Source organism: Halichondria panicea, chromosome 3 (assembly GCF_963675165.1).
Source record: "Halichondria panicea chromosome 3, odHalPani1.1, whole genome shotgun sequence".
NCBI classification, from domain to species: domain Eukaryota; kingdom Metazoa; phylum Porifera; class Demospongiae; order Suberitida; family Halichondriidae; genus Halichondria; species Halichondria panicea.
In genome coordinates, this window is record NC_087379.1 from 2,952,168 (window position 1) to 2,965,559 (window position 13,392).

The window sequence follows — 13,392 nt, forward strand, 5'->3', positions numbered from 1 at the left end:
TGTGGGCTGCAAGTTTCCTCATTGAGGAGGAAGCCGGAAGGTCATTTTAGTATACGCCCTTGGTAGTACATGTACAGCTAGACAGTGTCAGAGTAAGCAGAATTCATGCTGAGGGAGTTGATAGTAGTGTTGGTCTTGGCCCTGAGCCTCTATTTTGAGGTGGCCCAAAGTGCCCCTGCAAGACAAGATCTCCTGACCAGAAGATTGCAGTTGTTAAAAATGAGAGAGAAAGCAAGGGAGCAAAAAGATACATCAAATGATATCGATCATCATTAATTTGTTCAGAAAGCCAGACAAACAAATATCTCCAATAAGCCGCTTGCAGAAGTTATCCATTACTTGTTAAATCCGTCTGCAGGCCCAATCCTGAACCACCCTGTTGATATTGGTGTTCTCAGAAAATTATTGGCTGGGAATAAAAGTTTCGACTTATCCTCTCGTCAGAAGAGCTGAGCTTCAAGTATAGTGAATAGTGAATTATACTGAACAGTAACTTCAATCCAACTGTATAGATAGATAGAGCTTAGAGCTGAGTGTTTGATTGATATATATAATCACGTGTGAAGTTTCTATATCATCAAGTGTAACAGTATATATACGCCCTTGAATGCTTGATAGTCTACAGACATTTGCCATGACATTGTATATATTATTAATTAATCTACTCCATCTTGGGAATTGACATTCCTGAATTGTATGCATAATAATGTGATTGCAAGATATACCAATCACAACTGTATAAATAAAATACCAGGTCCTGTAGTATATCAGGAGTGCTTGGTATAATAATACATAGGGAAATATTATCAAAGTTTTGATTTTTTAGTCCTGAACGATGTGAGATCAAAGGACAGTGGTTTGTTGAGTGTTAGTTCAGTCAGCAATAGTCCAACAACTGGAGCAATCATGGCTCCGTTTCCTAAATGCATGAAGGACATTTATGGTAGCTGTGGGACATGCACTGATATACAAGAGATAAATTGATACTACGTATAATTAAAACAATAGGCTACAGTACAACCCGGTAGTATATAAGGAAATCACCTGACATGCCAGCTGCAAACACAATGTTTGGATATAAAGGTACATGGTCGATAATGGGAATTCTGCCATCAGTCATCTGCGCAAAAAAAAGTAATTGACCCACTGACCAAATAGAATATACATTTTACAGAGTAAATTTTTTTACTGCAACAAATCTTACAGAGTAGACACAAGGCTCAAAGATGGCTGGTGTTGTAGCGACTCCTCTGAGGTAAGTTTTGATGAACTGGACCACCTTCTCCACTGACTCTGGTCCAGCCCCTCCCTCATCACGATTATCAACCTCTATATCACGATACGTGCGATGGTATACCTGCATGGCAATTAACTATATAACCGTCAGGGTGATGGAAAGTCTAGTTACCTTTAACAAGCCAGGGTATTCAATTTCAGGAAAAATGTAAAAGTGCTCTTTGCCATCCTCAAATGCCACACAAGGAAACACCTCAGGCTTAAAATGTTTAGGATTCTCCACCTTCCAGTAGAACACCTCAGCTCTTAATGTCTGCAAAACCATAAGTACACGTAAATTTAAAGAGGGTAATTTGGTAAAAATTGGCAACATGTATGTGTTGAGCTCTTATCTTGGTGTAGAGGGATTCTAGACAGGCTAGACAAATTAGCTAGAGACAGGCTCCTAGCTATAGGCAACAATAACTAGTTACAGACCATTTGACTTCACAGTGTAGCTTAACCAAATTCTTAGATTGAGAAGCATAACATCAACTGACAATACAGGGTAAAACGAAGTTAAAGTGAAGTGAGGCAAAAAAGGTAAACAAAACCTTAAATACGTGGAGCGGGGGGGGGGGGGCAGAGGCTCGTACAACAACAAAGGGAGGAAGTGGAGCATTTAACAATGAGAATTGCGTGATATCAACATCAACATAAATCATGGTTAAGGTAGTAGTAAATATTATGTAACATAAGGTGTTAAGGTACATTGAGCGTGAACAATATGAGAGCTTTTGGAGAAACAAGCCCTGTGAGCACCTTGATAGGCAATTGCACCCCGAGCTTGCTGATGAGTTTGGGGGCCCAGGCCCCTGCAGTGATGACCACCTTCCGTGAGATGAAGTCACCCTTGTTAGTTCTCACAATCACCCTGTCTCCAGGAACAATGTCCGTCACACAGTGGTTGTCAAGCAGCACACCACCTCCGCGCATAAACAGTTTCTACAACAGTAATTCTACAACAGTAACACACTAGGTTAACCTTATAGGGTACTGTTTAAGTATTTTGTTGTAATATACATTTACCTGATATTGAGTCACAACCTTAACAATGTTAATGATCATCATGTCTGGTTCCAAAACCCCAATAAAATCATCAGGCAGACACAGTTGTGAATTGTAGCGTTGGTTGACCTGCAAAGAGAATGAAGGCTTAGCTAAGTAACAGACAAACGTACCTGTTTGGCTGACAAGATGGGTTTAGTGATGCCATTTCTCAGCAGATTACTGGCCGCAATTTTTAATTCCGTGTTAGTCTTAGACCCAATATACAAGTGATCTGATGGGCTGGAGCAAACTTCTTAATGCAATAAGTTTAGCAATGGCAACTGCCAATAGGCTATTAGTAAGTTAGTCATCAATACACTGAATTGTTAGTGTACCAGTATATTTCTTTTCCACTCTCACTCTGTAACTCGTCAAACATGCCAAGTGAGACGGTAACCATTTTAGAGAATACCCTCAGATTATTTGGAGCCAATGCTTTTCTGAGCAGTCTTGATTCGCCGTGAGAGCTACCTCTAGTGTGCAGAGCATGGAACTGCAGCAGCAAACACATACAAATATTTTAGAGAATTGGAGATCATGAACTGCCTCCCCAATACACTACAAAAGTCATGTGGTGTATGATAATGCTCATAATAATCATTATGGATAGACTGTGGGATTCAGCACCAGGTCCGCGTCTAGGTTCTAGGTCTGAATACCGTATAGAGGGTATATTTCGAGGGTATAAATTTTCGCGGAAATGCCATGCTTTTAATTTTCATGGAATAGCAGCCTTTTTTGCAGCATGCATGCGATATTAAATTTGCAGTTATAAATGTTCGCGGTACATGCTTAATCCGCGAAAACCACGAATATTTATATACCCTCGAAATAAATTATACTACCCTCTAGATCTATACGGTATGCATTGATTTAAAATGTGAAATGTGGTCTACCTGCTCCAGAAGCAGCACTCTCCTGATTCCATTCTTGATGAGCTGGTATGCAGTAGAGCTTCCCTCCACTCCTGCTCCCACTACTATCACATCATAGTCCATGCCACCTAGTTTCTTTGCCTATAGCTAGCCTGTATAATTATATAGGCAATGTTGATATTTGAGACATAATTAATGGCTATAACTAAGCCCCACCCACCATTCATAATGTGCTAAGCAAAATTAATTACAAATTATAGTGCATGCATCACTTCACACTTCGTTGAGAGCAAAAATGTCATTTCTGTTCCTATATACCAAGACAACATCTTTTGAATGTGATTAGCATACTCATGATAGTTATACATGTGTACACCATAAAGTATTTCAGTTTGAGGCACTTTCTATAGTCTTGACCGCCATTTCCAAAGCTCCCTCGTACGTGAGGTTGCCCCCAATGAACCCACTGGAGTGAACGAATACACAGCCTGGGATACCACTCACACTAGACAGCTCCTCGTCTCGCAGACCACGCCAGGCAGTGTGAAGAGAAAGTCTGGGAAAATTATAAGCAGTGGTTAAATGCTAATTTAAAGCATGTATATACTGTAAACAGTATTGTAGTTAGATCCTCCTCACCTATTTTCAAATCCAGATTCATGTAGAGGTACTGCCTATGAGGGGTGAGAGATCAACGAATGACATGTGACCTTCTAGCAGCAATTCATGCAACAAGGAAAGAAGGTAGTTGCTGGTATAATAAATGTCAGGTCCTGTAGAAGTACAGATGCCTAGATTATGATCGGAAGAATTACAATCAACTTATGCTGTTTTTATTTCTATATACATATTCAGCGCTCAACATCTTCATCATACACCCTCCACTACATGTGCTGTACACGTGCTCGATCCTGTTAGCTAATTAATCAATGGAAAGGTGATCAGTTAAAGTCTATTTACGTTGAGTTCGGCCCCGGAAGTTATGCGGTCTTTTAGCTGGTTGGAGCCTATCAGCTCTACAGCATAATCATAGATAGAAGCGCGCTTTTGAAACTTTGTGAAGTATAACAAGTTATGACAACTTTATGAAGTCGAACTCAACACACACGGACTTTAGATAGCCTAGCTAAATCTAAGTATCACGTACAGCAGACTAACATCACAAACCCCACAGCCTATGCTGATTGTGCACCACAAGTCTCTACACGAAGTTTGACCAGCCTATTTTCGCCATACAAAAGTAACTGCCCGCGAGTCTATCTAAAAAGTATTCAGAGCACCCCCTGGCTCACCTGTACCCTCCATTTGTCCGAGTCTCCCTCCTTGTAGAGCATAAACTTTGCACTCTCCGAGAGGCCGAGAGTTCTCTCCAGCTCAAACAGGTGCTCCTTCCAGGGACATGCCTCTTCCAGTTTCAACACTGCACCACTCGAGTGTACCTGCAGACAGGAGCATGCAGTGCAAAATAACGAATAATCCATAGTCAGGGTAAAAGGTCTTAATCAAAATCTGCTTCCAGAGGACTCTACCTCCAATCCTGTGAATGTTCATTCCGGTTGGAGGCACCAAAGGAAGCTAGTAGATAAGTCGTCTTTAACCGTAAGACCTTTGACCCTGACTATACTCCTCCGTTTACAATCATAAATTGAATTGCTCCTTTAATTACCACTATTGGATGCATGAGTTAGGATTCCGTACCTCTAATCGTTTCTCGATGGCGCTCCTGACGTTTATCCGGGCAGGTAGCCACACATTCTGCAGTCCCTTCACACACTGCTCAAACTCTCCTCCCACCAGCTTCATGGCACACTGGAACCTAGCCTGTGAAAGGGGGAGGGGTTAAGTACACCACTCGTTACGACATTGCGCTGAAACGAAGGAACACATCCAAACAGCTAGCAATGGAACCACCTCAGATAAATTTAGGACTGCATTAAGAAAGGACACTGCATCTTACAACAGATACTGGTGCATTCACGTATTAAAAGCATTGGAGCAACATAGATAAAGTGAAAAAGCGCAAATACTCACACATTACCGGGGAGCCCGGGGGGGAGGGGCGTACGTGCTTCACTAAACACTACAATACACCTACTGGTAGCCTCTAAACATGCTCTACCATGCTCCCAGTTTACATACATCAGCGTCTTTGTTTGTATCATTCCAGGCTGGATTGAGACGTCCCACTCTGCTACCAATGGTACTGGTCACTTTGTACCTGTAAGGAAAATACAACGATAATTATGATAAAGTACCGTATTACTAGAATATTTTGCGGGTGAAAAACCTTTGCGAATGAGCTAAATCAGCAGAAAATTTGATCCTTTGGGATCTAACTATTGCGTTCTGGCAAGGATCGTGTGTATTTACTAGTAATAATTTGGGTTTTACGGATTTTATTGTTGCGAATTGATCAACCTTCGCAAAATTCGCAAATGTTTGATTCTCGCAAAACATTCTAGTAATACGGTACATACAATACAGTGATGAAAGAAATGATGAGGAGCCTTGCACACTAGTAGCTAGTCTGCCTGTAAAACGTTGACAATTAAGCCTAAGCCTTGCAAAAATGGTGTGAAGAAATCTCAAAGGGATCTGCCTGCCTACACTGGTCGAACCACCCCAAGATACATTGATTTAAACTGGCAGAACCCTGATCATCCATCCCGTGTGGCCCCATAAGAAAACCTGTAAGCCACACTAGCAGCCACGTCCAGGGTGTCATACAGGATTTTGAAGTAGAGGGGGGAAATAGAAAAGTAACCAGAACATTTTGCTAAAAAAAAGGTCAACTGTTATTTCAATACCCTGTTATAGTATGTAAAATTGCCAGCTATGGACACTCAGTCATACAACTAGAACCTGAATGCAAAAAAAGGGTGGATATCCCCCTTTCCCCCTGACGTCAATAGTCGTATATAAAACGGGTGTTACATGTGTATAGCCACAACACAGCGGAAGTACATTACTGTAAGACATGACCAGTGTTTTTGCAACCTAAAAAATGTCTGTATTTTTCTCACTTCGTTACCTCGGTGCTCCGTCTCTATCGCTGATACGTTGTCCACGGCATCCACCTCCTCTACATTACAAAGCTGGAGTATGCATTATTGTAGAGTTCCTCTATCAGCTGATTGTCCGACTGAAGGCCTGGGCCTGGGGAGGGTAAAGGTCATCAATATCTCTGATAGGCCAAAACAAAATTAATGCTAGTGTGCCTGTAGGCAGTGAAACAAAATAGAGGGTACATGTTGTTACACACTGTCAGTTTCCATCAAACATTTTCTTGTCGCGAATTGTACATTTGAGAGTTTAATACCGCTCAACTTTGTACTCGAAGTGCATTTTTTGATTGTAATGTGTGCATAGCATGCTACTACCATTGACTAATATTTGTTCTTTGTAGTATAATTATAACCAAACTGACAATTCAAGTGCCGAGTTTCAGCGATGCATAATAGTGATGTTATTCTGTTCCATCTGTCCACGATTCCAGAAGAGTCAGTGGGCGACTGTCATCTGTATTTGTAGAATTGTGCACACAAAAAACTAACTTCCTTCACCCCCTTTCTAATGTTCTGTTTGATTTTTATAGTGCTTATATTTTCTTGCTGCATTAATTATCAGAAGCTTTTGAATATCTACGTGTACCAAGTATAGATGCCATGGCCTTTGGATTTGGTTGAGATGAGATGATAGGAGACTAACAAGGTCTTCAACCTATCCCTCAAGTCATAGTAGATTAGGCCTTGTGCTTGTGCTATAATCCCTTTGTCCACTGCCCGGCCATGCATGCAGCTCGGATGCAGAGTAAATTAAGCACATGGTAAAACAATGGTGTGTCAGCAAAAAGAAGGACTTTGACCTCAAATAATGGCAGCAATGCGGAGGGCTAGGGAGCCGGAGGTTGATCTGAAACAAGTATGCAATTAACAGTGGCCTTATTTCTCGAGATATTACAACAAGTTTGGGAGTATGTATAATTATATAGCAATCAATAATCGGTGAGTATTAGTGTGCACATGCACAAACCCTGTAATTGCCGTAAAATTCCCTAAAAACAATAGCTGTGGGGTTTCTATAGTAATGGATATTAATTACGCATATTTATTGTCACCCCAGAAAATTATAAAGTTTAGGTATATAAACACTCAAGAAACAGTTGTTGTGATACTTATTCTATACACAGTTGATAGTTTAGTTTTGTTCCATCCTCCAATCACAAGGCACTCCGTGGTTGACAGTGACACAGTTGTAGCAAAGGCTACAGGATATGGTAGATCACCAACGTAGAGCCAGGAGTCCATCGAGGATGAGTAGGCGTACATCCTTTGAGTGGCTTTATTAGTAATCAGTCCACCAGCAGCAAAGATGGTGTTAGATATCGTTACAGGGGAGGGCCGGTAAAACGGTGTGTCGGATATTGTATTCCAGATGGAGTCGGCTTTGTTGGCACTCCCATCATCCTGTCGGTCTGCTGAGGTCAGCTTGTTGATTTGAGCAGCAAACACCTTGTTTAGATTCTTGCCGTCATATCCCCCAACTAGGTACACTGTGTTGTTGTTCATGTAGACTATTCCTATTTGGTAACAACAAGCATATGGTAGTCTGTCTGTCTCGCTCCACTGGAAGGTGCCGATGTTGTAGATTTCAACATTATCAGTGTAGTAACCATAGCCCACTTCACCTCCTGCTACGATCAGATGTGTTGGGAGACTAACGACTGTCAATGAACTCCTCGCTGTGGGCATGGGTGGGATCGTTCGTTTCCAGTTCCTTCCTTTGTTAAACACACGTACCACGTTGGATTTAGAGCGGGATGAATCTCTACCGCCAACTGCTACCAATTCACCGTTTACCTCTCCTAGACCAAACCATCGTACAGGAAGTCTGGGAAGAGTTGACCAGACGTTTTGTGGCGGATCATAACAGTGGACAGAGTAATTGCCATCATCGTCATCACAGTCTCCTCCACCATAGTAGACCTTGCCATTGATGGTTACCGCTAATCCACCAGACATTGCCACTGGAGTACCAGAGCACTGACTGTAGGACACCCGAACCTGTAGGGACTGAAAAATACGGATAATCAATTTCTCGTGTGTTGCAGTTTGGAATGTAATGCTAATCTCATGCATGTTGACAAGTATATTCCCAAAAAATTTGAGTATTCAGTCGCACACAAATAGAAATTATCATTCCAGTTTTTGTATTGGATTGGTGCTTGCATACTGTAAAAACGTAAAGCTATCAAGCCTCGAGGCCATCCCCTTTGGGACAACTTTCATTCTCAATACCGCAGCGTGAAATTTTCGATGAGCTTATTTTCACTGTTTTCGTGGGTTAGCAATAATCCTACACGAAAATTAACAAAAATAATTCTTTAAATTATCTGCTAATAACGTGCAAAGATTGTAGGCGTGGCTTCCGGTAAACAGTCAATGAAATGCTTTTAGAGGCCATTCCAAAAAATTTAACAGTCTCGAAAATTTCGCACTATATAATACCATAGATTGAAGAGTTAGAGGGATTGGAAACGGTTGGTACCCTCGAGTAATATCCGCGCTACACTGCGGTTTAATTGAGGCCATCACAACAATACCTATATTACACACAGTGCATAATCAACTGCTGTCCGTGCAACTCACTTATATTTCAAGGTGTATACCTAAGTGTAGTAGTTATACCTCGGTGCGCATGTGCAAGCGAGGTATACGGTAATGTGTTTGTGCATGTGTGCAGGGGCGAATCTAGCAAATAGCAGAGGGTACTCAGCACCCCTCTGACCTTACAGTGGTTGATCCATAGACATGCATAACTGAATGGGAGGCTGAAGCAGCTACCTTGCAAGTTTTTCCTTTCGCTTTCATATTCACTTATCACTTATTTATACTTTTAGCTCTACTAATTCTACAGTAGTCTCTCGTTAATCCGGTCACCCTTTGGGCAAGCCAGAATAGCGAGGTGGCTGTATTTCGGGAAATAGCCGCGGCTTAAAAACGACATTACCTCAAATCTAATTACTACTTTTGCGGTTTTTGTCTCAAGGATAATGAAGCATAATGAATCATCCCCTGATCTCTATTTAAGTGTAATCCTGCCAAACCACACCCAAAACGTCAGATCCAGCTGTAATAAACGTTGAAAACCTAGTTTGAGACAGCCAGCACTGGCCAGTATATACGGAATAGTGAGTGGCCGTACTTTAGGGTGAGTTTTGTGCAGTAAACATATAGCTAACAATCTGTGCCAAACCAAATGGCCGGTATATCGAGGTGGCCGTATTTCAGAGAGCCGAAATAGCGAGAGTCTACTGTATTCACTAAAAGGCTCTAAACCTCAGGCAAAATCTAATGTTCCAATGCGCATGCTGACTGTTTCACTGAAGTGACGACCTTTTTTTAAGGTAAAATGCAGAGTCCGTCCCGCTTGAGCCCTGCCTTGCCACTGGAACCCACCTGACAAGAATCTTAGATCCGCCACTGGTGTGTCGATGCAGCCATTACTTGAACTCGTTTTTAACAACAATCATGGTTGATCATTACCCACTCTTCAAGTTTGCATGCAGTAAAACAGTAAAAAAAGTAGCAGTAAATTAATGATAATTATAACGTGCGTAGCTTTACACCTCCACCGAGGCATCAGCAATTTCATTATAACCAGCACGCTTACACGCTACATGTTCCATTAACTCTTGGGAACTTGTCTCTTTTTACTGGGTGTGGTCAAGAACTACACGTGTTATAAATTGTTGAAAGAGATGACGTCTTGAGGAAACACAATTTTCTTATATTGAGAGAGTTCACAAGCAATCTGTAGCATGCCCTCTTTTCTCTTTGAAGGCCGGTGAAGGAGGCTAGGGAGGTCTTGGAAATGATGATTTATATGGATAGCAGGAGAGTAGTTAGAATATAGAATGCGAAAGGTAAGAGAGCAGCACTATGGTTTACAGGACTCGGTTTTGGACTAGAAATCAGAGTGGTCTTGACTGGCAAAGGGTGTCAAAAATATAAATAAGGTGGCACATTCCCAGAGACATGCACAAATCCTAAAATTCCTAAAAACAAGTTATGGTCAAGTTTTGGGAATTATACCATGGCTTCTGGTGAAGATTGATAGGTGCACATGCAATGCATGTGCATGTGTCTCCTGATTTGTGTGAAGGTCAGGTGAAGATTATAGGCCCTGATAAATTATGCTTGGAATAAAGTTTAGTGTAAATTGGCTAATCAATAGGTGTATCGTAACAGAAATTCTTATGCTGCAACATTAGTTTTATGCTACATAGATACACTGTTCATAGTATATACAAGCTACTGGTACCAAGCATATCTGCGTGTGTATTGTTTATCCAATACACACGCAGATATCCTTGGTACAACTATTACATACCTGGTAAAAATGTTGCTTTTAAGCAACATTTTTACCAGGTTACGCCCTATGAACGAGGCTATTAAAATAGCCTCGTTCATAGGGCGTAACGTGGATAGTTTTCGACGTTGCAGATTTGATGTAAAAGCATCACATGCACCACTCCGTTTTCTAATCCCTCTAACTCTTCAATCTATGACGGTATATGTCAAAATTTCCTTGGCACTCAATTGAAACAGTAAACTTTGGACTTGGCACGTGGCAATAACAAGACAGTATCATACTATTTTGTTCACCCAGTTTTATAAAAGATTTTTAGGTAGGGGGGGAATGATGACGGCCGTAGGCCGCTGAAAATTTGGGGGGTCCGATATAATTATGTAATCTCCTGTCTGAACTGTATTATATGTGCTAGATAAAAATGGATTTTTTCTCAACTAATACTGACTGATACATGTAATTATCCCTTCACTGTAAAAACACCACAATTTGGTATGACATCATTAAAGGGAAGGTACTATTTTTTTGCCTTAAATGTTGTTTGTGGGGTATAAAATAACCCTGAGACAAATTTGTTTTTCTGAAAATGACTTTTCAGAAAATGACTTTTCAGAGAAACAGGACTGTAGAAACACAATTTCAGGCTTAAAATTTTACTTCCTGTTGTGGTAAAATATGGACGCGGTCAAACGTGATGTAAGAGTAGGCATTTGTGCTGCATGCAAAATGGTATTCTGAGTTGAGTGTGTCGCAACTGGTTGCTCCAATAGATCTAGCAGTCATACAGTTCTCTCAGTTGAAATAAGAGTGGTCCTATGTACCAGAGCTCACTGGAAATAGAATCCATTTTGTGTACAGTGAACACTCACAGATATATTGACCTCCCTTGCTCAGTTTGGGATCCAAAAGAGGAAGAAGCTAAAGTCTGAGGTCTGGAGCCATTCTAAATGTTTTCTATAAGGCAGTAATTCAGATATAAAACTGCCATGTTGTCCTGTAAAAAGAGAGGCCCTGAGATCAGAGTCATGGATGAAGAGAGAGCCCAAGAGAAGTGCCATATAGAAAAGCGAGAACGGAGACAGGTAATAGCTTCTTTTTTTGTTCAATCATATATAATAATAATAATACCTTGCTGCAGTTAGATACTTGATGCTTTACAAGAGACAACCTCTCTATACCATGACTCCTGCATGTATAGACCCGGCATGCAGCTGAGCCTCCTGATCAGACTACATGCATGCAGTACCTCTCTTACTATTTTCATATTGGAACCAACTTCAGCAATGTCATGCAAAGACAAGTAAACTGAACCAAAACTTAGACGTGTTAGTAATGTAAAGATTACCGACAGTAACTCAAATCCCATCTATAAGGATGTCGATATTCAGTGTGAACTGCTTGGACCCATGCACCCCCCCCTCTGTATGACACCCTGCCTAGTGGTACAGCCACCTCTGAATAAAGGCCAGGCACCCAGGTCCCCCAAATGAACAGTTTGTGTACAAAACCTCTCAACAAAGACTACCTCTGTATAAAGGCCAAAACATTGTTCCCCAAAGGTGTCCGTTATAGGGAATTCTACTGTACAACTGTAACATAAATAATTTATGTGTGATGAGCTCACGTGTGGTTTGCTCGTCAGGTAGCCTCTGGTTTTGGTAAGCTGGTCGTTCAAACTCCTAATGGTGGTTGCATTCTTCTGAAGGTGAGTGTCCTTGGAGGCAATGATCGAATCTTTGTGAGCAATAGTAGAGTTTTTGTTTGATTGCTCCTGTTCCAGATTTGTTTCCAGTTGATCGATTTTCGTAGTTTTAGATACAAGTTCGTTTTGACTGTAGTTAAAGTTAGCAATATGTTGCTCCACCTCTTCAGTGAGTTGCTTACATCTAGTTTCTATCTCGGTAATTCTAGCATCTTTGGAAAGAATAAATGCATCTTTCGTATTATCAGTTGTTTCTTTATCTTCAAGCTGACCTTTAAGATCTTCAATCTCCAGTTTGAACTGATCAGTTTCCAATGAGTGCACCAACTGCATACGCTCAGCAGTACTTCCACTTTTTTTCTCTTGTCGTCTTTTCTCCTCCGCCAGTGCCTCATTCTCTCCTGCTTTCTCCTGGATTGCCGAGTCCTTCCTCACAACCTCCTCCGCCAGTACCTCGATCTCTCTTGCTTTCTCCTCGATTGCCGAGTCCTTCCTCACAACCTCCTCCGCCAGTACCTCGATCTCTCTTGCTTTCTCCTCGATTGCTGAGTCCTTCCTCACAACCTCCTCCGCCAGTACCTCGATCTCTCTTGCTTTCTCCCCGATCTCTTTTGCTTTCTCCCCGATCTCTTTTGCTTTCTCCTCAATTGCCGAGTCCTTCCTCACAACCTCCTCCTCAAGCTCCCTCTTCTCTGTCAGTAGGGTACTCACTCGCTGGAGCATATCCACTCTGTTCTCAAAGGATGGAGGGTGTTCGAGTACCACACCCACCATGCGACTGACTATCTCCGCTGCTGTAGGCCTTTGCTGAGGATTGTTGCTGAGACAGCGCATGATGAGGTCCATCAGAGGGTGGTCTGGGATGATCATTAGAAGAAACTCTTCACGTCGTTCAGCTTCTGTCACTGGTATCAGACCATTGGGATTAGCAGGATTGATTCTGGTGGGACCAACCTTTGGTAGTGGCCACTCTGCTGTGAAGGTGTGAATCATCATGACCCCAAAGGAGAACACATCCACACTGGTGTTGTAGTGGGGGTCGGCAACCATCACTTCGGGGGGCATGTACGCTGGGGTGCCAGGCGTCTCCGTCATTCGACTAACTTGAAGGGGGGTAAA

General features: G+C 41.7%; 3 protein-coding genes across 3 annotated transcripts; all 3 read right to left on the reverse strand.

Moving 5' to 3' along the window:
- Window positions 1–688: 688 nt before the first annotated feature.
- LOC135332972 (peroxisomal sarcosine oxidase-like) lies at window positions 689–3,491 on the reverse strand. The gene is made up of 9 exons (XM_064527913.1): window positions 3,222–3,491; window positions 2,661–2,818; window positions 2,457–2,565; window positions 2,305–2,412; window positions 2,038–2,220; window positions 1,409–1,549; window positions 1,205–1,357; window positions 1,045–1,120; window positions 689–919 (listed from the first exon to the last, which is right to left on the reverse strand). Exons 1-9 carry the CDS (start codon window positions 3,321–3,323, stop codon window positions 807–809), a joined length of 1,143 nt encoding a protein of 380 aa, XP_064383983.1. The 5' UTR covers window positions 3,324–3,491; the 3' UTR covers window positions 689–806.
- On the reverse strand, window positions 3,484–6,285 carry LOC135332979 (MYG1 protein C27H6.8-like). Its single transcript, XM_064527920.1, has 6 exons — window positions 6,232–6,285; window positions 5,340–5,418; window positions 4,899–5,021; window positions 4,493–4,639; window positions 3,840–3,874; window positions 3,484–3,756 (listed from the first exon to the last, which is right to left on the reverse strand). Exons 3-6 carry the CDS (start codon window positions 5,001–5,003, stop codon window positions 3,588–3,590), a joined length of 456 nt encoding a protein of 151 aa, XP_064383990.1. The 5' UTR covers window positions 5,004–5,021; window positions 5,340–5,418; window positions 6,232–6,285; the 3' UTR covers window positions 3,484–3,587.
- A 1,034-nt stretch (window positions 6,286–7,319) lies between these two features.
- LOC135332962 (influenza virus NS1A-binding protein homolog) lies at window positions 7,320–13,368 on the reverse strand. The gene is made up of 2 exons (XM_064527898.1): window positions 12,196–13,368; window positions 7,320–8,272 (listed from the first exon to the last, which is right to left on the reverse strand). Exons 1-2 carry the CDS (start codon window positions 13,366–13,368, stop codon window positions 7,352–7,354), a joined length of 2,094 nt encoding a protein of 697 aa, XP_064383968.1. The 3' UTR covers window positions 7,320–7,351.
- Between the last annotated feature and the right edge of the window lie 24 nt (window positions 13,369–13,392).

Coding starts and splice junctions, on each gene's coding strand:
- LOC135332972 (XM_064527913.1), bottom strand. CDS start 3,323: ATGGACTATGATGTGATAGTAGTGGGAGCAGGAGTGGAGGGAAGCTCT. Junction 2,413..2,456: donor CCATCTTGTCAGCCAAACAG/GTACGTTTGTCT, acceptor TTCTCTTTGCAG/GTCAACCAACGCTACAATTC. Junction 2,221..2,304: donor AGGTTGTGACTCAATATCAG/GTAAATGTATAT, acceptor TTACTGTTGTAG/AAACTGTTTATGCGCGGAGG.
- LOC135332962 (XM_064527898.1), bottom strand. CDS start 13,368: ATGACGGAGACGCCTGGCACCCCAGCGTACATGCCCCCCGAAGTGATG. Junction 8,273..12,195: donor ACCTGACGAGCAAACCACAC/GTGAGCTCATCA, acceptor CGTATTTTTCAG/TCCCTACAGGTTCGGGTGTC.
- LOC135332979 (XM_064527920.1), bottom strand. CDS start 5,003: ATGAAGCTGGTGGGAGGAGAGTTTGAGCAGTGTGTGAAGGGACTGCAG. Junction 4,640..4,898: donor CCATCGAGAAACGATTAGAG/GTACGGAATCCT, acceptor TCCTGTCTGCAG/GTACACTCGAGTGGTGCAGT. Junction 3,875..4,492: donor CGGACAAATGGAGGGTACAG/GTGAGCCAGGGG, acceptor CACCCCTCATAG/GCAGTACCTCTACATGAATC.